General features: G+C 29.3%; 1 protein-coding gene across 1 annotated transcript in view; it reads right to left on the reverse strand.

The window, feature by feature from the left end:
• Positions 1-27,636, reverse strand: part of Kul (Kuzbanian-like) — a 238,871-nt gene that overhangs the window by 40,614 nt on the left and 170,621 nt on the right. The window contains exon 4 of the mRNA XM_065498141.1: positions 1,635-2,008. Within this exon, the coding sequence (XP_065354213.1) occupies positions 1,635-2,008 (374 nt within the window). The remainder of the gene's footprint in view (positions 1-1,634; positions 2,009-27,636) is intronic.

Here is a 27,636-nt window from a genome sequence, read left to right on the forward strand (position 1 = left end):
TTTTGAAACATGTGTACAATATAAATATATTCAAAGTATTGGTCATTGTTAGTTATGACAACTTCCCCCATTTCTAACATCATATGGATTCGGAGCCAAAAGAACTGCTCATCATTTGAGGCTAAGAACGAATACAGCCAATATCGGACACTCTGTTCCAAAGTGAAGCGTCTCCAAGATAGAGTGTTCTGAGAGATCCATCAAAACAAATAGTAGTCGGACGGGGCACGGTCTGGACCATAAAGCGGGTGAGTCAAAACTTCACAACCACTTTATTTTAAATACTTTTGAAGAGGTTTGCAACATGTGTCCGAGATTTGTTTATGGAATATTACGGATTCATGTCTGGCCGCATATTCTGGGCCTTTTCGGCCAATTCTCGCTTCAAACGAATCAGTTGCATTCGGTACGGGTTCCCAGTTACAGTTTGGTCAGATTTCAGCAGTCCTTTTGGTCCCACCAAATATAGAGGATTACCTTAGCGTCATGGATATTTGACTTTTGTGTCGACTCGGCTGGTTGGCCGGGCTTCACATATTTCCATGATCCAATTTTCATCGCAAGTACTGATTCGGTGCAAAAAATATTTTCTTTTGAACACGCAGACTTTCAAGGTCTCTCAGCTTCAATGAATCCTGCTGCTCGCAAACGTTTTGAAATTGCTGCTTGAGTAGCTCCCAATGATTTTGCAAGCTCTTGTTGATGTAGCTGACCTGGTCGACATTTGCCTTCCTTATCCAAATCACCACTTCTGAATAGCACAAACCATCTCTCGCACATTGAAACCGATGGAACACTTTTACCATAAGCTTTCGTGAACAATCGGTGTGAAGTAGAGCAAAACTTCCCGCATATGACGGTTTGTTGGTACAAGATTCGACATTTTCGAAACAAAAAAAAAACTAAGTGAGAGCAAATAAGAGATATGTATCCTTCAAAATGACATATCAGTTATTAAAAGATGGGTTTAATACTCATAATAAATTAAATATTAAAACATGAAATGTTTAACTCGCACTGCATAAAAAATTCAACTTTCATTTAAATTTTTTATTTATTTACAAAAAAATAAATTAAATTATTCGACCTTCTTGTCCAAAAATGATTTATTAAAAAATAGAAAAAATTAAAAGGCTACAAATGTTTCCTATGTTTTAATATAATTTCGGACCACAGCTTCACAGGATATGAATACATAAACTTACACACTTTGTCGAATTTTATCAAAAATCGAAAATGGTAAATAGCTAGTTTTTCTAAATGTGTGCAATGGTCAAGAACTTTACTTGTTTTTTGGAAATCTTTGTAGTATATATTTTTTTTGCTGGGATACTGCGAAAATCAAGGTTCAGAAGAACACTTAAGTATACAAAAATAGTGCATGGTGTAAATACTTGTACAGAGATTTTCCTTTTTAAGTGACAAAATGAAAAAAAAAAATGGATAAAAGTGGTGGTAAATTGAGGCATGTGAAAAGAAAAGCGAAATGAGAATCCTGCTATTGTACTGATAGTGACAGTAATTGGTAAAATGCCAGTGACACATTTATAAGGAACACACACAGAAATGGTACGTTTAATGTTTCAACGAAAAACTAGAGCAAATTTAAATGCAGATATTTAAAGCCAACCAACCTCTTCTGGCAGCCATCTTTTCGAGCGTTTTTTATACAATTTAACTTCTTCTTGTGTGATAGGCTCATCCTTGTACGCTCGAAGCTCCTCGTCATTGACCTTTCTCCGTTTAAGTTCGTCCAGTAACATGCTGCGTCTTAGACGTTCGCTGGCACAGTGTTCGGCCGTTGATGATTTGGAGGGCTCCTTGACTGCCGGTTTGCGCATGTCCACATCACTCATTTTATAAATTATGGTGTGAACGCCAGTCTCATTCAATTGCTGGGAATATCTGTGAGAAGGTTCGATGTAGAAATTTTCTGTAGGTGTTTCTATTGTACCATCCAACAGATTGTCCTTGGTGAGAATGGCATGTACGTGGGAGTTTTCATCATCTGGAAAGAAAATAAAGAAAAATGGAAAATATTAGTAAAGTTCTTATTCGAGTATAGTAAATTTTTTAAAACAACAAAAATTCAAAAAAAATATATTGAAGGTATAAATCAAGCTGTACAATTTATACACATATATGAATGTAAAATATATTTCGATACTAATAGCTGCATTAACAGCTATTCTCTAGAATTTCTTAGGAGACTGAAGAAATATAAAATATTCCATCATCAATGTCACTTTAAATATTCAATGCCACAAAAATCAAGTTAGAAGGAGGAGACCGATTTGATATTAGTGAATTTCGAGGAACAAGTTAAATTAATTTCTTCAACAACCATTGTGAAACCATTATCATGGTCATTCCATCTGAAACGCATCGAAATATTCCTCGCAGACCCACAAGAGTATATATATTGTGGGTTCTTATGAAATTTTAAGACGGCCTAGCTATGTCCGTCTTTTGAAAACACCATAGGGCCCAAACGAAAGTAGTTATCTGGCTGAAATTTGCCACAAATACTCTGCATTGATTAGGTTAATATGTTGTTGAAAATGGACAATGAAGAAGTCATAGATATGCAATCCTGATACAATTTTGCACAAATTAGTTCCAAGTTAAATTTGGCCGAAACATACCGGCATTAGCAAGTCTGGCTTACGCCCTTTAAGAGTCTCCTCCAGGAACTACCAAATCGATCTGTAGTTTCGTATAGGAAGTCGAAATTCTCGAATTCAACTCCTGAGTTTTATGGTCTCCAGCAAAATCTAATCTGAGTTTTGGTTGATACTTCACCAGTGTTCTAAATTGGGTTTTTTGTATTCCACCACTGTTAACCTATGCAAGTGAAACGCAATTCCTCGAAGACAGCGAAAAAGAGAGGCATGATTGCCCTTAAGCGATAATGACAATGACGATCTCTCTTGAACTTTCTCAACTCAGAGCTGAATTACGAATGATTTATAAACAAATATTTACAGAATTTGTACTCTATTGAACAGTGATTAAAATAATATTCTTCTTTACTCGGACTTCTTTAACGCATACAAAGCTGAAGTCAAAAATACTGTTCTGAATTTCGGTAATAAAATTGTGTCCGCCAGCATAAATTTTACCTACCCTAAAACATATTTAAAAAAAACTCATTAAATTTTATACTGTTTCAAATGCTAATAAAAATAACAAAATTTTATTAAATTGTTTACTTTGAAATAGCTCTTTTTGTACGTAATATGTATCACAATTTAAAATCATTTACACTTTAATGAAAAATAAACAATATGTTTTTTCTTTGGTTACAATTTTATGAAGAAATTCTCTGAAATGCTTAATTTTCATTCCTTTACGGTTTAATATTGTTTGACAAAATCCGAAGAAAACAATCTCCAATTTCTGTTATGGCCAACACAAAACAAACAATCAAAATTGATTTACAAAAGAATGAAAAAAACTGACCTCTCCCCCCACTCCACAGTCTTTGCAAATTGTAATTTTTTGTGTCATTCTTGCTATAAAATAAAAATTGATGGCACAATGGCAAATGAATACACACAGAAATAGTATAGAACAGAGAATAGTATAGAATAGTTCAGACTACAGATATACTGTTCGTACAAAAAGTACTAACTATCAACGATGATTCATTACAGAATATAATATAATAGGTTCTTTTGTTCATAAAATTTGTGTTCATATCTTAAAAGTTGGGTACTCTATAATTCCCCGGTATATTAGAGTATTCTATTTTAAATTTAAGAGCAAAAAAGTACCGAGTTTTTTGCAAGAATTTTCGAATATACATATACTTATACATAGTGATAACACTGTACAATTGCACTGAATTTTCCATTTCGAGTGTAAATAAAAGTATTCTTATTTTTCTGCCACATTGTATTATTTTGTTGTAGCAACAGTAATATTTGTATAACAGAGAAATGAAATGGAAAGAAAAGTTTTGCTTTCTCTTAATAGTGTGTGCGGTAAAACAAAAATAAATTGTCAATACAAAATACTACAAACCTATAAAATAAACAAAAGCCAACAACAAAATTCCTTAAAATAATTCTGAGTAAAATCTTTAACAATGTTGTACCAAAAACGAAAAAGAATTGAAACAAGAATGGTTGGTTGGCTGGTTCCTAAGAGTTGCAGCAACCAACAAAAAGGAGAAAAAGTAAAAGAAAACTATTCACACAGTACAATAAGAGGATCCCAACCATCAAGAGAAAAAAATTAAAGGAAAGAAATTGGCACTGGCAGAGCAGAAAAAAAGGGAACAAAAAAGTTTATGCATTAAATCAATTTGGCATACAACAATAACAAAAAAAGAAATAAATAAATTCTCATAGATTTTCTTTGATTCTTTATGGGGATTTTCTTAACATTTTCTGCTTACAAAAATTTACTTTTTTGTTTTACAGTTTTTATATTTTGCTTCATTGTTTTGTTGATTGTAAACATTTTCTGGCTTGTGTTACTACGAAATCCCCAAATGTAAAAATAAAAAAATAAAAACAAATAAATTCTTTAAGGATTCAAAAACTCACTCACATACACACACCAACTACTGCTGCTGCTACGGGTACAACTAAAGTATTTTAAACACACATTTTTAACCTCCGTTTGGCGGTTTTTTGTCTTTTATAAATAAATATTGCCTCAGAAGAAAAAGAAAAACCTTATTATCGAGGACATGACTTTATATTTATTTCTTTTTCAGTAGTTTTTTCCCCATTTTCTCGTTAATAATTTTTTTTTATTTTGTTTCTTAAATCGATAACAAGAATTTATGGTTTATACACAAGACAGAAAACACTTACACAGACATTGACTGCTACCAAAACCAGCACAATATTGAAGTGCACTAAAATTCAATGCATTTTTATAGTTTTTATTCGTCTTCACTTTTTGTTCCATTTAATACTTACTTGCTATCTACTGTACTAACTGTTGTACTTAGTTGTATATTATACATAAATGTGAAAACTGTGATGTACAAAAGTATTCGAACATCTCAACTTTTGTGCATTTGTAAAACTGTGTATTGTTGATTACAATGATTACAATTATTAACATTAAAAAATAAGTTAATTTCATTGATAACTCAACTACAATTATTATCACGTATATCTTCCCTAACAAAGTATTCCAATATTTAGTTGGGTAGTCCATTTTCTATTCGGCTCTCTTTTCAATGGAACTCTCAGTAAGTAAGTACGAGTATTTCCAATTTCCTTTCTAGAAATATTACTAATGACTGAGATATAAGAAAAGGATCTACAGTAATTATTCAAGACCCCAATTTCGCAACTCTCCGTGTGTTGGATGAAATAGATTTTCCAATATGTTGGGTGTATGACTTAAAAAATCGGGATTTTCAATTTCAATGAACACGGTGATTTTGACAGACAAAGAATTTGAGGCATTACTCAAATTCTTTGTCGATGTCGACAGCCACAATGCGTTTTTATATTACTCATTGTCTATAGTGAATGATGTTCCAGCTAAACTCAAGCTGTAAGTCCATAATTTTGGTCTGTGTTTTAAGACTTTATCTTTAAATTGCTAATTTTTTTTGGATCTTGGTTGTATAAAATACGTACATCAAAATGTTTACAAAATTTTACTATAACAAGTACCACAATTTTTATACTAGACTGTACTGTCCCGTATTCATACCACCAACTTTTTTTGTTGTAGTTGTTGAAACTATAGTTTAGCGTCTTGTATTATACTTATTTTAAGTATCGTGTTGAAAATACTCATTTAAGTGGCAAGTTTTGGGAGGGCGTGGGGAAAACTTTTAATATCAAATAACACGTTAACCATTGACAAAATACCACAAATCATTTTACAGCAACTACAGCAAATTTTTATTTCACTTCTTATTACTTTTAAGTTCAAAAGAGTTTGGGGGCAGCAGGCAACAGCAGCAGGTGGAGATGAATATACATTGAGACTAGTTGTATAATACAATATAATGGCAAGAAGTACAATACAAAAGAAACCAAATATGTTTTATGATTTTAATCTGTGTATAAAATGTTTTTCAAAATTTATTATTTCATATTTATTCAAAGTACAACAATTTGGAAAGAACAAAAAAAAAACTGTGATATTCTTTGGAGTGGACTTGAAGCAAGAAAAAATAAATTACTGAAAATAAGATTTCGTAAGAAACTACAAATGTTACATGATTTATAGGAAAAGTTTGTATTCAATGAAAAACTGATGAGGTTTTCTTATTTTACTCTCCCAACCAATAAAAATCTATTTGATTTTCTTTTGTTTTTATGAAGCATTATTAATATAAATGTGTTAATTTTTTGAGTTTTGTTTAAAAATTAGTAAGAAATTTGTGGGAATTGCGTAAATAATTTGATGCAATTAATACTACAGGAATTGAAAATATTGTTTTTTCTAACTAAAATAATTTTTACTCATCTACATACATGATTTCTTTGAAAAAAGAGATATTTTGTAAGGTTGCAAGGCTATCATTACCCCAAAAATACATTTTAAATACAACTACCGTTACCGGTAAATTAACGTCGCCGTTATAATAGCAAATACCATTACCGATGTTCTATAAATAATTTAAATTATAGGAATATATGATTTCAATAATTGAGTTTAATGAAATCTTCAAAGTTTTTTATTTTTGTAAATTTTATTAATAATTTAATTAAGGAAGAAATTACGTTATCATTAAAATATCGTTATCGTAATAACATAAAATAACGAAAAAATTCAAATTAGCGTTACCGTTACGTTTTAGCCGTTTTGAATCTGTTCTTAATTTCCCGGACTTTTTCCCTTCCCTGGAGGAAATTAAAAAATCTTTTCATTCCGGGGAATTCCGAAATACAAATACATTTATAATCAAATGCTGAAAAGTATGGTTAAAGTAAACATATACTTGTTTTCTTTAACCATATATATGGTTGATACAATCATGAGATTCGTAAATTAACCATATTATGGGTACCACAATCATATCAATAGTTACTGTAACTATAATATTGTTAAAAAAAACTTCTAACAATATTGAAATGGTTATATTAAACATGCAAAACTATATTTTTCTCTGCGTTCAGTAATCGGACAAAAACTTAGATTGTTTTAATAATGCTTTACTGACGATAAAGCTAACATATATGCAAAGCTAAAGAGTTTTCTAGCTGCCTAAAATAAGAAGTTGGATGTCAAATGACTTATTGAATGCATTAGTTTTTTTGAGAACCCATTTTTAAAAAAAATAGTTTCATTATTGCTATTAAAAAATCTTAACAAATGATCTCCAAATATTCTAATAGTTATGTATGGCTTTTCTTTCTTTTTCAATAAAACGACTGAATTTTATAAAAACTAGAAAAATAAGTTCCCGTTTCCCGGAAAATAAAATTATCCGGGAAACCCCAAACCCTAATCAGGCCCCTTAAAAATTCCTTTAAGAACATTAAAGAAGTATTTGATTCGGAAATTGCCAAAAAAATATATTCCCGGGAATTTTTCCCGCTTAGTAACCCCATCGGTAGCCAACCTTGTTATTTTGTTTTAACTGCCGTTACACATTTGAATGCTCTGGGTTGTTATAGACATATAAAGTACTCGTTTCGAAACATATCCGATACTAATTCTTTAATGTTTATGAATAACATTCTCTGATGTGCTAATTTCTTTATTGGAAATAGATATATAATCTGAATAATAAGCCTCAGAATCTATTTGTTTATCAGGCAAAACAAATTAATGTTCCAGTCCATTGTTATTATGATAATAAAAATTTTAATACATGTATGTATGTATTTGCTTCAGTGCATATTGATAAGTTTATTTTAAATACACAAATATAATATCCTTTTCATTATGACTGGTTATTTCACAACCTAATTTTACGCTAATTTGTGTATGAAAATAACTAGAAATTGTGAAAAATGTGGATAAATGTTATTTTCTTATTTTTTTATAAAACAATTTGCCACATTATTAAGTGACCAATCTAAGTCTGTGTATGTATGTGTGTTGACTAGGGCAGTTGGCCAAAAGTAGTTAAACAATTTCTTAATTAAATACTTACTTCCTTGAATAATTATCATTTTAGTATCTATATTATTTTTCTCATTTCCGCACAATTCTTGCAAAAGAAACATCATTCAAATTCCAATGTCGTCATTTGCTACACATTTGTAAACTTTATTCCCAATACTTCCTGCTGCCATTCAATTTTTCTCAAGTAAATTTTGGATCTCATTTGCTGTCTTCATCACATTGTTTTTTTTCTTTTCTTCTTTTAGTTCTCATTGCTTAATTATGTGCTTAATTAATATTCTTAAGTGATACAAAATCTAATTGTTCACAAATTCTTTTCTCACACAAAATGAAGGCGAATAGGGAAAGCAAAAAAAACATCATAGAAAAACTTTAACTTTGCTCTTAATGAGAATAAGTGTGTATGCGTGAGGGTATTTGCTGTATGTGTGTCTATTTTAGTGTATGTATATATTTTTTTTCTTTAGACATTCTTCTAAACAACCACAGGAATCTTTATACTTGTACTTCATTTTATTCGTCATGAACGAATGAAAAATATATAGACAAAAATACAATACAATCATATATGGACTGTACTGTATAAACACATACGCACTTACTCATAGAGAGACATGAAAAAACACGAGAAAAAGTTCATATTCACAACATACTCATACACGCACATATTCAAGCATACAATTGCATACAGTGAGTGACAAACTAAATGAAACCTTTATGAATGCAAGTGAAAATAAATGTTCCACTAAAGGGAAAAGTTAATTAATTTAATTGTCAATAAATCAAAGAAAAACATTCGTTGTTAAAACCATAATGGAACCTAAATAAGACATATGGGCAATTCCACGAGAATCGCTACCACGACTGAAAACACAAAAACCCTTGAAACTTTTTTTTTAAGATGATTTCAATAGAAGAAAATAATAAGATGTTACTATGTGAAAGTATTTAGATCATATTACAACATTTTAAAGACAAAAATAATAGTTTAAACTGATTGGCCCATAATCATAGTCAGAAATAAAGTAAATTTTAAGAGAAATAAAGTCGTCTTTACTTAAGAGTGGACTTTAGGTCTACCATAGACAAGATAAAATATACTTTTGACGTTAAAGTCGACTGTAAATATAAAATTAGCTAAAGCTGTTTTTAACTCATTTAACAACAGCATCAGCTGTTCTTCACCAAGTAAAAAAGTTCGACAAAAAGTCAAAAATGTTAATGTTACAAGATATTGTCAGAGATTTTGCAATTATTGAACAGTTATCAATAAAATTAGAACCAAAATATCCTAATTTTGATATTAATCTTATTTTTTCCAATTTTCCACCACAGTTTGCTTTTTTTCTTTAGATTTCGCTGTTACTTTTATTGTTTTTTTTTTAATTTTCTATATGAGCTGTTCAGCGGTGCACTTGTCTATATTTTTTTTCTGTACACTCTAATAAATTTTCATGTAACTTTACTCCATTTATAGTAGGTAACTTTTCTCCTACTATATTTAGAGTAAAAATACATGTTATGTCTAAACTCAAATATTTACACACATTGTTTGTAAAATAATAGATACAAAAACTGTAAATTTACCTACATATATGTGTAAAAAATGTTTAGCAACATACCAATTTCATGTAAATTTAAATTTTTTGTATGTAAAAAACATTGATAATATGTAAAGTTACAGTTAAACTGCTTAAAGCTACATATAATACATGTATATATAATGTCAATATTCCCACCCCTTTCTATTAAAAAGACATAAAATTAATAAACTTATTTTTGAAGGATATTTTATTAAAAAGGAACTGTTTTATTAAGATTTAACACTGAATAAATATAAAAAAATTAAAAGAATATAGACAGAATACATATAACACAAGATTTTGGATTACGGAAAACATCAGCCAGAGCAGATATTTGAAAAATATTGAACTCTTTTACGATGGTACATTCGGATACATTCTGCTTGATCTTACCACTATCGTTGGAAATCTCTTCAATTATTAATGCCATCATCTTGAAACAAATTCAAACCATAATTTCCTTTGGACACTGTACTTTTATACTTTTTGTTGCGATAACTGTAATTTTCGATTTGCATTTGTCCAATTTAAATTCACAACTTCAGCATAAATATTGCAGTAATTACTTGTTCTTTGTTATGGTATTTGCTTCCGATATATAGACACTCTCAGCAATATTTAAATAAATTTCTTAACAATTGAAAATTTTTATTTGAAGCAATTTTTTAATAATAAATGTTTGACAATAAACGTTTTCAAACTTTTTATTATTTCAGGCAAATTTTTTTGACAATTCATATTTGTGTATTACTCGTGTTTAAGATACATATAAATTTTACGCACAATATATGTAATTTCAAAGTAAATATGTTTATTTATTAAAAACATGTTTATCAACATTCAATATACTTAATTTTGAATGTATTTTTGCAGGCAAAAGTATGTAATTAATTTCCATAAACATATTATGTCTAAATTTACGCATTTTCTGTAATTTTACATGAAAAATTACTTACTTTACAGAGTAATTTTACATGCATTTTTTAGAGTGTATGTATTGTATGAATACATATGGTGGTGGCACCCAGTTAAAGTCGGTTTAATTTAAAACACACTTTAATTTTGACTATAGTTGCAAAATAATTAAAAGCAGGTTTTTATTTTAAAGTTGTTTCTAAAAAGAACCGACTTTAGTGTTTGACTATGATTATGGGACATTATATTTAATTTTTTAATGTTTTAGGTATGTGTTAGACTAAAATTGCGGCGAAAACTAGGCTCCCAATTACTATTGTCAAATTGTTTATTCAACCGAATGAAAATTTCTATTCACTTTTTTAGTTTTTGTATACATATATTTACAGAGTATATATAGTTTTAGTATAAGAGAAAAATCTGTCATGTACAGTATGTCACGTTATTTATTATAAAATCAGCCAAAGATTCTTTTTATTTGAACATAAGGGATTGTAAAGGCAAAATATTTGGTTTAGTGTAAGAAATTAAAAGAAAACCTAACGCCTCTCACAATTCAAATATTTTCGCATATTTCTACATGTAAGTTTTTTGTTACACACTGTACTCATAGATACTGTTGAAGGCATGTTTGTTTTTAAATTTGTTTCATACTTATTTCTTTTACGCCACACAGAGATACAAAAAAGTATTTCATTTATAAACTCTCATACATTCAAAATAGGGTGGCCCTTCTTTTTATTCGATGTTCCAAAGGTCTAAAAACCAAATACTGAAATATTGAACAAAATTAAAGTTTCGAGTTTTGGATCAAAGTAGCAATATTTTCAAAATAATTTAACTAATTAAATGTTGATTCAAAATTTAATTCAAAGTATTTTTGTATTTTATTTATCCATAGATGACATTTAAAATTGATAGAAAATACATATATGTATGTATCTCAAATCCATAATTTTACATTAGTTTAATTTCTTTTATTTACATTTGAAAATATACAATCATATGTTTATATCTTGATATTTTTACTGGACAAAAATCTCTATCAACTAATTCTCTTTTTAAACAGTCTATTCTCTCGTTACAAGTTTTTAAAAGTAAACGAACGCAATCCCGTAACTTCCAGCAATAATTTGTACAAACTATTTTATTAAACGAAATTAAAAAAAATGCTAATGATTCTAATGAATGGTAAATGAGTATTAACCCTCCGTTAGTAGCAATCATTTTCTTTTTATTTCGAAAACATAAAAACAATATTAAATTGAAAGTATTTAAAAGTGTAATAAAAATAAAATTGCAGTAAAAATCTATTTTTATCAAAAAATAGCTTAAAATTTTGGGTGTTTAAAAAAATTTACAATAAAATTTTTTTTGCCTGTATCAACCAGATCATTTTCGACTAACGGAGGAAGAAAGAAATTTTACTTTTTGGTCACAATTTTTTTTTAAATTATTTCTTAACCTGCTATTGGTGACGCAAATTTTACTTTCATAAGTGGTGACCCCGGTCTAACGCGCTAATAGTTGACTTTTTTTTTTTTTTTTAATTTATGATTTTTAACAACAAAACAAAGATATTTAATCAGTTTTTTCGCTTCAATTTTAAAATTCACTAAATTTTTTAGAAACAATAACTGATATAGGCGGGTTAAAAAACATTTCGTAGACTATTTTGTAATATTTAATTTAATTTTATTTCTTTGTAATTTGATATTTCTATTAACTAATCATGTATTATTCATACATCAATATATGGGCCCAGATGTAAAATGGTTTACAATGTCCTAAAAATTTAAAATTATAAAATCGGAAACAAAAAAAAAATAATTTTAAAAATTTTGTGACCTAAAACTAAATTTTCTAGACATCCGTTAATATCAAAACTTCACATTAACCCATAATAGGAACAACTTCTAAAATTTGAATTTAAAATTGCAAAAATTTTAAATTTTGAATCTAAGTTTACTTTAGCATGTCTTGAGTTTACAGAAGAGAGATGAGAGGAGTTTTGAACGATTTTCCTATTTTTCTTCCTCTCTCTTCTCAAGAATTGTCCAAGTAAACTTGTCGTGTGTAAACCAGCACACGCATTTGCTAACTTAAATTTAAACATCTATGGATAAATAAAATACAAAAACTATTTCATATTAGATTTTTTTCTACTTTAAAATTTTTTTTTTAAATTTTTAAACTTTGACCAAAAACTTGAAAATTTAAATAATTTTAAATTTGCAACCTCCAAACATTATCTAATTTTTATCAAATGTTTAGCATAACGAAAAGCGAAAAGTGCAAAACAGGGCCCACCTTAATACTCACGTATGTACGTGTAAATACGTATACATATCCCTCAACATATACAAAACCAACATCTAAAAGTAAAAAAGCAAGTAATTTTTTGTAGAGTATATGAAAAAGTATGTGTTGGTTTGTTACTTTGGTTTAGTTTGGTTGCGTTATAGAGAAAAAACTGGTGAAAAAAAATTCAAAAAATGCTAAATAAATAAAATGCCAAGAATTCTTAGCACAGCTTTAATGTTAAAAGAGAAAAATAAAGCAGTGTTGCTTGTGATTTTATACAGCTAAAGTTTTAGTTAAATAAAACGTTTAAACGGTTACTTAAATACAAAAATATAAGCAAATATACAATGGTACGTAAAGTACATACACACAGCTATACATTTGTGTTTACCCATTGATGTAAGAGCAAAATAATCGTTAGAAATACACACACACACTCAACAAGCACTCCAGCGTACATGAAAGCGTATCTGCTGTATGTATTTAGTAGGCAAATACTGCAAATACTGAAAACTTACATACATACGTATAAACTTTATTAACTTGGCTTAGTTTAAACATTTTCGCATTCATGCTTGCACACTTATACACATCCATAAATATTAGGATGGTCCCCTAAAAGTTGCCAACTATTGAGAAAAACAACAATTTTTATCATGAAGTTTATTCAAGAAACCATTTATCAAAATTACAGTTTTTGCGTTAAATAAGGGCTAATCGTCTGGCATAAAAGGAATTTCCATCCATGTCGATGCATATTCAGAAATATTGAGAAAATGTATATCAAAACAAATGAAACTTTCATTTGGAAGTACACGCAGAGAAAAAAGGTTACTGTAACCATTTCAAAATTTTTACAGGTTTTAGAGCAATACATATTAGTTTAATAATAAGTATAATAAGTATATTTTTGTGACAACCATTTGATGAAGTTATCATAATTTTAGAACATAATATTATGATATAATGATTCAGCATGAACATGATTTCCATTAACATGTATTTATTTACTACAATCATATATATGATTGCGACAATCATGCGATACTTAACTTTGGTTACCACAATCATACACATAATTCCAGTGACAATAATATTGCGGATTTATCTGCCAATTTTAATGAATTCATACAATCAATGCCACTCTAATATAAATAGATTTACATATATTTCTGCACACAAAGAATACAATACGGCAAAAGCGCACCAACAATATTAACGCTTTCCCAGGTAATTTTAATATGGGGATTTCATTTCATTTTTATAAAGATGAATGATTTCATTTCTTAGTTTTTCCTCTTTATGTTATTAGAGTTTTAAAAATAACAGTATAACATGATGTGTATGAGAGTGTGTTTACACGATTTTATATTATTCAAATACATGTACATATATATATGTACATGTATAGAAAATCCCATGTGTGTAAACTGAAAAATAAAATGGAAGGGATCTAGAAACATTCACATTTACATAGAAATATACTTGAGCATAACTACGTACGAGTACTTGTATTTATTATTAGATATTGTACGTGCCCTTTAGAATGAAATCTCATTGATAGAAAGCACGATTTTTATGGAAAAGGCAGAGTTGAAATAACACACACTGCTCTACAAAATAAATTTAAAACTATTCAGGTTTTTTTAAGCAATATTCAAAGAGAACTTTTTCTGCAATCAATAGAATTTTTTAAGTTTTAAACTTTAAATAATAAAGTAATCTTAAATTAAGGTATGTATTTAAACCAATACTTAATTGATAACACAGTGCTACAAAAGTCAACCATATATACTTTTAGTTTTCTCGATCACTTCGTCTCAGTAGCATAACAGTTTGCATTACTACAGACACGTGTTTTCTTTTCCTACCCATCCTTAAATCAGAATTATTTTAATACAATTGTCAAAACTTATTAATTAGTTTCATACATACATAAGTACGAGTACATATGTATGCTTAATTATAATAAACCATAATCCCTTATTAGGGATCTATAATTCACAAGTAGTGAATTATTATTAAATAATATGTATTAAGACAGTAGTTTAGTTAAATGTTGAGAATTGTTTTAATAAGATTCATCTAGAATTAATTAAATAATTAAACACTTACGGAGGTTAATTTAAGAACTTAATAAAGCACATTTAGTGCTTAGTGGTTTAATTTAATTGATGTTTCTTATAAAAAAGAGAGCGCAAATAGAAGTTGAAGTACAACTATGAATAGAATAAATAAATCACGTATTAACATACACATTAGAGTGACAATCAGTTGTATGGAAAAAATTTTTTTTTAAATTTTGAAGAGTGCCGGGTGGAATATTGTGACACTAGGCCTAAATGTTATGTGCTGAAAATTTGAGCCAAATCGGGCAACGATTTCTGGACGCGCATCGAGGTCAAAGTTCAGATATATGCAAAATTATACTATTTATATGGAATAAATAGGTGAAACTCGTTAAATTTCTGCATTGTTTTCTAGAAATGTATAGATTTATTTATATTAATGAATATTACATTAAAAATTTTTTTTTGGAAGTTAACACTGCATCTCCTTTGGGTCAAAATGACCCAAAAACTGTATTATCGCCAAAATTCGGAAAAAATGCAAATTTTTCAGATATTTTAAAAATTTTGCTACTAAATAAATACTTTTGCAATTGAATGCAAAAGAATCGAAATGTGTACGTAATTATCGTTGTAATGAGATATAAATGACAATTGGTTAAAAAATGTTAAAGTTATTACAAATTCGCCAGACCATTAACGTGTTTCAGGCCACTTGAACAAAAAATTTTGGAAAAAAAATTAACATATTTCGAGAAAAATTAAAATAAAAGCTAATTTTTACTTAAAATTTATCCGTATTTACTTGTGTATGAGTTTTTGTCTTCGTAGGATACCGTTAACCTATTCGCAGGTATGGCCAAAAAAAATTATTTTTTTTAATGGCTGTTTCAAATCTCCATTTTCAAATTTTTAAAAATTTTGTTAAACAAATTTCAGAATTTTTTGATCATCACATTGGGATTTATTGAGATCAAAATAGGGAATAAAAATATGAAAAAATTATGCCAATACCTCTTACAGTTTTTCCGTACCTGCGATTTAAATTTTGCGATTTTCAAGAAAAACTAATTTTTTGTCCATATTTAGGCGAATGAGCCCTTAATGTTATAAACTTTAGGTAAAACCTATTCATAATATTATAGTCCTTGTAATTTTAAATATGGTCTGAAAGTTTTACTAAAATCGGAAAACGATAACCTTAAATCGTGAAGGTCAAAGGTTAAATTTTTCAATATTTGGAATTTCTAAAGAAAAGATAGCGAAATGTTATATATTTTTGGGCCGATTTTAATGAAACTTGAGCAAAATATACATTGGTGTCTAACATTTACAACAACAGTGCAAAAATGGATTTAATCCTTTAAAAGCACTTGGGGTCAAAATGGCTGTGTTTTTCGTGATTTTAAATGTTGAGGGTAATTTGGACCCCAAGTGCTGCTAAGAGTTAATTTCCATTTTTGTGCTGTTATTTTAAATTCTGGACTTTATGTTATACTTTCCTCAAGTCTCATTAAAATCGGCCCAAAAATATATAACATTTCGCTATCTTTTCTTTAGAAATTCCAAATATTGAAAAATTTAACCTTTGACCTTCACTATTTAAGGTTATCGTTTTCCGATTTTAGTAAAACTTTCAGACCATATTTAAAATTACAAGGACTATAATATTATGAATAGGTTTTACTTAAAGTTTATAACATTAAGGAAATTGGGCTCATTCGCCTAAATATGGACAAAAAATTAGTTTTTCTTGAAAATCGCAAAATTTAAATCGCAGGTACAGAAAAACTGTAAGAGGTATTGACATAATTTTTTCATATTTTTATTCTCTATTTTGATCTCAATAAATCCCAATGTGATGATCAAAAAATTCTGAAATTTGTTTAACAAAATTTTTAAAAATTTGAAAATGGAGATTTGAAACAGCCGTTAAAAAATATTTTTTTTTGCCCATACCTGCGAATAGGTTAACGGTATCCTACGAAGACATAAACTCATACACAAGTAAATACGGATATATTTTAAGTAAAAATTAGCTTTTATTTTAATTTTTCTCGAAATATGTTAATTTTTTTTCCAACATTTTTTGTTCAAGTGGCCTGAAACACGTTAATGGTCTGGCGAATTTGTAATAACTTTAACATTTTTTAACCAAATTTTGTCATTTATATCTCATTACAACGATAATTACGTACACATTTCGATTCTTTTGCATTCAATTGCAAAAGTATTTATTTAGTAGCAAAATTTTTAAAATATCTGAAAAATTTGCATTTTTTCCGAATTTTGGCGATAATACAGTTTTTGGGTCATTTTGACCCAAAGGAGATGCAGGGTTAACTTCCAAAAAAAAATTTTTAATGTAATATTCATTGATATAAATAAATCTGTACATTTCTAGTAAACAATGCAGAAATTTAACGAGTTTCACCTATTTATTCCATATAAATAGAATAATTTTGCACATATCTGAACTTTGACCTCGATGCGCGTCCAGATATCGTTGCCCGATTTCGCTCAAATTTTCAGCACTTAACATTTAGGTCTAGTGTCACAATATACCACCCGGCACTCTTTGAAATCTAAAAAAAAAATCGGCTGTCACTCTAATACACATGCATACGCATAGTCATACAGACCCAGCAGTTCTGGTTAAGTGTCCTGAACTAGTGATTTTATCTATCTTTGGAGTCATCACTAGTTACAGAATTAGCTATTGATTAGCTATTTCAACATGTGCAGTTTGTAGACGGAAGTCAATTTACCCAAAATAAATTACACATATTAAAATCCTTACTACAAAAGGACACTTTGTGACAATTGACTCTCCAATAGATTACTGCTGCTGAATAAAATAACTACTTTAATAGTGCAATACAAACAAGTATACAATGACTACACTCTAGATTACTTAGAGACAATAAAGTGATGATTTAATTCACGCTAGATTACATGAAATCAATAAAGTAACCAATTGACGTTTTTCTGCATTACATACGTATCAAACAACCCAAAAAACCCAAAGACATTAGGAATAGCACATGTTAAAATTACTATTCACTGAGCTAGTAATGTCAATAGCTACATTACTAGCTCAGTGAATAGTAATTTTAACATGTGCTTTTCCTAATGTCTTTGGGTTGTTTGATACTTATGTAATGCAGAAAAACGTCAATTGGTTACTTTATTGATTCCATGTAATCTAGCGTGAATTAAATCATCACTTTATTGTCTCTAAGTAATCTAGAGTGTAGTCATTGTATACTTGTTTGTAAAAATCACTAGTTCGGAAGAGTCACCCAGAACTGCTGGGTACGTACAGTTCACTGCAATTAAAACAAGTAAGAAAGTATGGTGTAGGGGTCTGATGTTGTTTAGTTTTTCTCGATCACTTAGTTTTTAGTGAAATAATGACATTCGTAAAGTTAACATTTTTTTGAAAAATGTTAATTTTGCATTCTAAACTAAAAAGATTTAGCTGTGGAATGACTGAGGCTAAAATTTTAAATTTTTATTGTATTTTATTTTGCCATCTGATTCAATAACATGCATGGATCTAGTTCAATAATTTGGGAGGGGAAAATAGCGTAATTTCTATAATATTTTTCCTGTTTAGTATATAGAAATTGTATATTTTGTTCTAAACATATTACATTTGGGGAGGGAAATTTGTTTTTTCCCTACCCATGGATCCGCGCCTGCAATAATGTATGCAGAGACATGTGATGACGATATACATACGTATATTTACCAAAATACTTATGTAGATGATGTGCGAAAATAAATGTTGCAAGATCCCCCTTTGACTTATTAAGAAACTTAACCATCCTTATTTATTTGCCAGTGTCTTTAATTTAATTGCTCGGAGTATACAAGACAGTAATTCTAGATATTTCTCAAAAAATAAGGAAGTAGTGAGATAAATAAACATAAAACAAGCTTATATGTGACCTAAAGCAGTGATATTTAACAAAAATCAAAAGAGAATAAATAAAAGGAATCACAACAATGCCAACAATAAATGAAAACAAATAGAAGAAGACTTGAAGTATTATAATGTTACAACACTAGTCTTTAGCTCTTTAGTTTTGTTGTCGTTATTATTCTGCCATTCGTATGTCCTTAATAACTACTAACACATATTTCTATTGTACATACATATGTATGTATATATGTTTATGCAGACTGTAGCGAAACACATACAAATACAGTGTCGGTCAAAAGATATTGGACAAAAATTGCTTCTGTACTATTTTTAACGGCAACACAAATTTGCTGAATTAACTAATAAACACAAAATGATAAGTATTTTTGTACTTAAAAACTAAGAAAATTAATAAAACAAAAAATAGAATATAATATGCAAGCGACAAAACTGAGTATGTATAAAAAATAACCGTTTTTTCAATAAAAATTTCAATTGCACATCATTGGCACTTCGATGGCCAAACAAATTGTCTCAAGCTATAAATGACAAGCATGGTCATCTAAAAGAAGTGCAGCAGTTTTAAAGAATTGCTGGAAAAAAATAATATAACGCTAATTTTGTGAAAGAAGTTTTGACCGATACTGTATGTACTTCTACTATATACGAAAACAAATCTAAATATTTACTCATACTCGAACATCATGTAATTTCTATGTAATTCTGTTGTTGTTATTTTCATACATAAATGGTAACAAAAAAGGATAAAGTTTGCAACAATAACAACCAGCACGCATTTTAGTAATTTACTTATGAGTCTACAGAAATGAAATTTAAAACACTTGCGAAAGTAAAACATGAATAAAAAAGGACTTGAACACAACACATGGCTATTGTTGTTTCACTTGACCGAAAAGGGCCATATGAGCATATTTGAAAACTAGAGAGAGAAAGTGAGGGAGTTAGAAAGTTTTATAGTATAACATTTGCCTGTATATTTACTCTTATATAAATATAAATGTTTGTATGTATAGCACGGGTGATAATAACACAAACTGACACATACAAACTTCCCAGCGGGAAAAAGATGCAGTAAAGAGGCCTTCCTAAATGCCTCATTTTGCAGACACAAGGACTTGCAAAATCATTTTGCCGCATTGCAAAATCATTTCAATTTTACACGGCGTGTCATTGCGAGCCAAGGCCATGCATACTCGCTTCTGTTAGAGGGCTGAGAGAAGGCCTACTTATGATGGGCTGTTGGCAGCCAACAAGCTCACTTGTTATTAGAAGGGGATTCATAGGGCTTCTTGAACACCTTCTAAGAGAAGGCAGGGTGGAATGAGTATCGGATCTTTTAGAATGTGTAAGTATGCCTTTTAGAAGGCCTACAAATTGAAGTCCTATCATTTTTTCCCGCTGGGTTGCAGTTACTTATGCACTCATACATACATATGAAAACATTCATACATACATAGATGCTTGTATGTGTACATTTCCTAAACTCAGTCATAAATCTGTTTTCACTTTAATGACTACCGACAAGTCCCTTGTACCACATGATGCTTTTTTCTTAATTTTAATTTTTCATTTTTTTTAGTTGTATTTTTGTGAAAATTTCCACATACTGACTCATTGGTACTGTGCTGTTCTGTGTATGTTTAAATTAGTTCAAAATAATTCCAGCAGTTCTAGGAGACTGTCCCGAACTAGTAATTTTACCTAGAATTTAGGGTGACAACAGAATCATTTGACACTTTTGGATTACAATGACACTGTCTGACAGATGTTCCAAAGTTGGCATTGGACTCACATACCGGTTAAATAGAGTCAGTTACCTAACTGAGTTAGTTATCTAACTAGCTATTTTATTATAGTTTACTTCTGGTAAAGCTACTACTTAAAGTTCTGAACAGTGGTTAATGAAAGTAAAGTCGGCACAGTCTCCTTGAACTGCTGGGATACCTACAATTGTTAAAACCACTACACATAAACACACACATCCATGCATGCATAGAGAATGCAGTGGGTCAAGAAACTCGCATGTCATTTCGCAAATTAAATGGATTTCAGGAAACAATGACAAGTGGTTAAAGTAATTGAAGTGGACATACATATTTAGCTTTGCAACTAGAAATTGTGAAATGTTAAAGTAGAATGTTTATGGAATTTAAACATCTAAATAATTTTATGACTTTTGTTAAATTTATTTATAAGTTTTCTGGAAAATTTTAATGATTTGGAAACGTTTTGATTTTTAAACGGTCCAATGCTGTATTAGTAATGTTTGTAGAAAGTAATCTAGAGTCTGATGAAATGTTGCCGGGAAATTTAAATTTGATATAAAGATTAAATTTTATATAAGGTATAGAAAATACAACAAAATGACTTAATAATATATTTAAAGCACATTATATCGTTAGCTTAGTGTGCAAAAGTCTCAAGTCCAGCTTTTAGGAAAATTTAGATTTTAATACAAAGCATTAGAAAAACGCCTTTTGCTTAAAAAACGTAAATGTTTCAAATAAGTAATAAAACTGATTTAAATCATGTTTTTGTGTCTCCTGTGCAATTTGTGAAAAGGAACTTATCATGTTTTCACAATACATATATGAACATTTTCACTTAATTGAAGTTTCGTGATTATTTTTCAAAATGTTTTAAACAATTTTACAAATACTGACATGTTAAATATTGAAGAATCTGAAGCTAGTGATATTTTATAGATACAGAACTTAGTATTCGAGATATATAGTATATGGGGGATTTCATGTCAACTTAACCAACTATTGATATCGATGTCATCCGATCGCATCAAGGTTAGTCTTATTGGATAGTAATTCAGACACAATTTTTCAACAAGATCGGTCAAGAATTCTTTGGTTTAGAGGAGGTCAAAATTTCACATTTTGAACAAACAGGAGTTTTTTCTCATCCATGTAACTTACCTAATATTCTTAGCAAAATGCGAGTTGCATATCTATCAAAATAAATGTTTTCAAACTCAAGACATACAATTTTATAGCTTTTTTAGCAAAATTAAGAACTTTGTTGCCTTTTTTTTCCTAAATTGACTCAACAGAAAGCTTAGGTCTTTTTGTCGTTGAGTGGGATTACATTAATGTGTTGTTTTTCTATATCAAACGAGAACGTTGAGTGGAAATTTAACATGTGTTATTGTAACAGAAACAAAATACATGTAAAATGTCCACTCAAAACGCTCATTCGCTATAGAAAAACAGCACATTCTACTTTGTTCAAAAATCATAATCTTTTTTGTCTTTTTGACAAAATTTTTTTTTCTTAAAATGTCAACAAAGTTTTCTGATTTTGCAAAAATTGTATATTTTGAGTTACAAAAAATTTATTTTGATAGATATCCAACTCGCATTTACTTTCTTTTGAGCAAAAAGGAAAAGACCTAAGCTTTCTTTTGAGAAAAAAGGGGCCATTTTGAAAAAAAAAAAAAGTCAAAAAAGTTTTTGATTTTGGGAAATAAATGTCAACAATTTTTTATTTATTTTTTCGAAATACTAAAGAAACTGCTATCTAGACTATTTGGGACACATTTTGCTAAGAACAATAGTTAATAAGTTCCATGTATGAGAAATAACACCTGTTCGGCAAAAATGTAAAATTTTTACATTCTCTAACTCAGAGAGTTCTTGACCGATCTTGTTGAAAAATTGTGTCGATTTCAAAAGTTGCTTCACTTGGCATGAAATCCCCCATATACACAAATAATATCACTTTAATGAACCTATGTTGCAAAACTCACGAACGAATATCTTACAAAATGTGGGTCCGTAACCTATCTTATTTTCATGTGCATGTTTTTCAAGCACCATACATTTTTGCTTTCAGAGATTTAATATGCTTATGGTTTATGGCAGCTTAAATAAAATTTCTAACTTAATTTCCCTCCCCCGTATTTTGTTTAATAATTAACATTTTCATGTTGTTGCATGTAAGAAACTAAAATGTCGACTAAATTCTTTTTAATTTCTTTAATCTGAACAATATTTTTAATGTTTTCTTTGCTTTATCCTGCAACATGCTGCAGCACAAAGAAGATGAAGCACAAGAATTTGCATTATGCATTCTTTGCCCCAGTAAAATGAAAATTATTTCATCAATATGCATGTGCAACAAAAATGTTGAAGTAATACATATTTTGGTTGCTTTTCTGTGTGTTTGAAATTTTCCTTTTTTGTTCATCTCTTTTAGTGATACTTGTTAAATAAGCAGGTATTTATGCTAAATACTTTTAAGCTGTGCATGTGCTTAACTAACACACAAAAGGAGTTTATGCTTCTAACAAAAAAGCAAAATAAAAACAACAATGTGTTGGTTGGTTGTCATGTTTATGTTTATGTTGATGAGGATGATGCTGATGATTATCATTTATATCTAGCATAAATACATACTTCTACTTTAAATAATAAAAGCTTTGGGTGACAAAGGGAACAAAATTAACAGCAACAAAGTGAAAATTTTACAGTTTTCCTGGAACATAAAGTAGAAATTTATGTGTTTAGTTTTGTTAGGTAGCTCACAGTTTTATAGAAATTAATGAAATGTCCATGATGTTTTGAAAAACATATTTTCCCTCTCTAGATACCCCACTAGACACAATATTCTATGTTGTTGATTTGATGTGTTGTTCTCTTTACTTTACAAAATTGTTAATATTTTTCAGTTTTTATCTCAAAACGTAGCAGCATTTGTAAATAGTTGAGTGTAGAAATAAATACACTTATCTTTCATGAACATGTAAAATTCCAAATAAAGATTGAGTGTACTCAACAGGATGAGTGCTGCACACGAACTATCATTGTATAACATGTTCTTATAGAATTACAAACGAAAATGTTTTGCTTTTTGTGATTTAAATATAAAAAATTAAATGGATTAAAATGTAGTTTTTGTGAAGAATTTCTTTTCAATATTGTTGCCATTTTAAATTCTTTTATCCTGATTCTGTTTTTTTTAAATTTCAAGGTTCTAAATTTACAACATGATGAACGAGTGTATGTGTGTGTGTGTGAATGCTGATACAACTATAAACGTCCTTGACCCTTAAATCCCTTATTCATATTCATATTTATTTTTATACACATTCATTTTTTTAAGGCGTACGGACCATAATGCTTTTGTTTGGCTTAAAGCCTGCTGCCAGGCTGACGTCTTGAATGGTTTACTATTTTTAGTTGTTGTTGTTGTGTTCTACTACATGTCCTTGTTGTTGCTGTCTTGTGTTTTGTTCAGTTTGGTCCTGTGGTGTTGTGTTGCCTTTTTTCCATTCATTCATTGTAAATTCAAGTGCGATGCCATAAAATGACACATACCACAAATGACAACCAATTGTTGTTTTTATGCTCAACAACAAGAATTGACAAGAAAGTGAGCAAAAAAAAAAGCAAAACGAATCCAGCAACAACAATATTCAAAACAGATGAAGAAGATGAAGAAGACCTTTTACATGCTGCTGCATAAAATTAATTACTCACCATTTTCCTGAATATGTAATCCTGAGAGCATACATAAACACATACACAAACACATACACACACTCACACACACTTTCTTATTTACATATCCATGTATTATAGCGCTACACACGAAACATGTTTCGTTTATGCAAGTCTTTTTCTTTATCATTTTTTTCCATAATTTCTTTTTGTGCATTAGTGGAGAAAAAAGTTAACCTTTGCACATACACATGAAGACATAAATGCACTTGTATGTTATTAGGATTGCCCATTCCATTCGAAGATCATTCCTTTTAATTCATTTACAAAAGCAACTATTTCATAATTGGTTAATTCACAAGGTCTCTTATCATATCATATTGTCATAATGTCCTAACATATCACAATGGTTTTTATTGCTTTTCAAGCAAAAAAATGTCCTCAAATAATACTACTCTGTATGCTATGTTTATTGTGTTATTATACCAGAAGAGACCTGCGCCGAATGCCTAAGAGTCAATTAAGACGAACTGCCGAGTCGTGATATATTAGGTCATTCTGACAATATGACTGATAAGATACCTTGTGAATTGACTAAATATTTTTTAAATAGTATCTTAGCACAAACTAAACTTTCATTTTTGTGGGGAACATTAACAACTTTTTTGGGGCCATCCTAATATATGAACATATGTATTTTGCACTTGTATGTATGTATGTAAGACATGCATATTTAACTTTTCAGTCGTTGCTGCTGATGACTACAAGATGCATTTATAAGTCTTTTAGCTAGATTAATGTATGAATGTGCTATTGTGGACGCTGGCTTGGTTATGGTTGCTCTTTATTTCAGCAGTTAGGCCTTAAGGTAACACTGCAAAAGAACATCAGTCTTAATAAATTCAAAACAAAAAAGATTCCAAAATAAAGTTCAAACTCGTATCCTTGCATTTAATCACGTATGGCTTGGCAGCTAAACTTTGCCTTCTATTAATTTATTTTGGTTTATCCTTGTTGGTTGGGATTGACTGAATGTATTATCCTTTATGCTAAATACTTATAGAAGTTTATTTTTATATTTGTGCTTGTTTCAAATACACTCAGGTCTCGTTTTATGCGATAGATGCGTTCCAAAAATCGCATAAATTGAATTCTCATAAAACGATACTTCATATAAAAACTAATGATTCGTTCCAAAATTCTGAAAAAGCGCATAAAATCAGATTTTAATTAAAAAATCAGAACAAAATCGCATAAAAAAAATCAACAAAAATAAATTTATATAATTTACTTAAACAAAACAATCAAAATAAGTTAAAAAAAAATAAACAAAAATATTTATAATTGCAGAAAAAGTGAAAACACAATACCAAAAAAAATGAGCTAACACATTTTTTTAAAAATCGCATAAATTTGAATCCGCATAAAAAAAAATCCGCATAAAACGAGACCTGAGTGTACTTAGATATGTAGGCTAAAGTTTTAGTTATTTCCATCTTGCTTATCTCTTCTTATTATAGATTTTAAAATTGTTACATTGACCAGAAACGGCGATACCGCCACAACCATAGGGTAAATACGATAAGGAGTTGAGGCAGAATTGTCAGAAGTAAAATAAAACATAAATTGTTTAACCCTTAAATGCATGATTTTTACATTTATTTTTCTATAAAGTATGAAATATTTAGTTGATTTTTATTTATTATATTTCCTTTAGCTTAAGTTTGATTTAGAATTTCGTTAGCTGAAACTTTTCGTACTCCATTTAATTTTTCTGAATTAGAATCTGAATTAGTATCAAACTTATATTCGTCTAAAATTAAGTGGAACTGGAATGTAGACAATTGGCAACAATATGCACTAAAGGGTTAATATATGATCATTAGGGTGGGTCTATTTTTTCACGAAAAATCGTATAGCAGAACCGCATTCTACGCAAAATTCTAAGACATTTTCCCCAAGAAACCATATGTATATAATCAAATCCTGTCTTGGGCATTTCATCTTTTATCCAATGATATTTCAGTATTTATTTTTTTTAGAGTTTGTTTTTATTGGATAAAATACGAAATGCGCAAGAAAGGATTTGATTTTAGACCTATGGTTTCTTCAGGAAACTTTCTTAGAATTTTCCGTAGATTGCGTTTCTGCTTTTTGATCGTCCATGCAATTCGACCCAGCCTAATGATCATATTTAATTGCTTTCATATTTTAATTCATTAAACAAACAAAAAATAAGGTAATTCATTCTAATTTCACATAACTAAAAAAAAAATAATATACTTATTAAAGAGATCAATTGTGGGAATCAATAAATAATTTGTTTGTGTCCAACCGGGTATGCTTAGTAGGGTTCTATATGTCGATTGTTCGAACAGTCAACTTTTTCCTAAAAAAAGTCGAAAAGTCGAAATCGACCTTTTGGTCGGAAAAAAGTCGAACAATCGATTATGTTATCTCAAAAGTTGAATAGTCCATAAAAGTCGATAAATGTTGAAAAAATAATAGATAAAAGTCGACTATTTAGATTACAAAATTTATAAAATAAAGCTTTTTTTCTACACAAAATTTTTACAACATTTCTCTAACTATTATCGCCTTGATAAATTTAATTTTTATTTCTAAACCATGTATTTTTTACATGAAATGGTAAAAAGTTGAAAAAAGTCGAAAATAGTCGAAAAAAGTCGATTAACTAAAAAGTCGAAAGTTCGAAAAGTCGACTTTTTAAAAAACGGAAAAATTCGAAAGGTCGAAAAGTTGACTTTTTCTTTCAGCTATAGAACCCTAATGCTTAGTTTGTCCAGGTCTGCTAGGTCTGCATCCTTTAAAATCTTTACCACAGAGCTGTCAGATTTATTCGACGAGATAAATGATTCGCCTAAAGACTAATTATGGGTAATGGATGCAATCCGGAGAGATAAATTCTTCTGCTCTAATCGACTAATTACGACTTATTGGCTAATACAAGCTAATGAGTATAATCCGATGAGATAAATGCTTCGCGACTATGACTAGCTAGTGAGTACGATCCGGCGAGATAAATGCTTCGGTGCAATAATAATAATAATAATATGTGTTATGTGCAATAAATAAATGTATCAAAACAATTATTGTACCTTATTGTTCACTATTTTTGAGATTCCAACACCAACTATTAATAACAAAAATTAAAAAAGTTACCACAAACAATTTTTATACCAAAATAATTATGGGTATTTTAGAAAAACAAATATTCACGTCTGTCTCCGATGATATGTAAAATGCAACGGATCGATAAATGAAAACAAAAGTTTGTAATCACCCTT

Source organism: Calliphora vicina, chromosome 1, assembly GCF_958450345.1.
Source record: "Calliphora vicina chromosome 1, idCalVici1.1, whole genome shotgun sequence".
Classification (NCBI taxonomy): Eukaryota; Metazoa; Arthropoda; class Insecta; order Diptera; family Calliphoridae; genus Calliphora; species Calliphora vicina.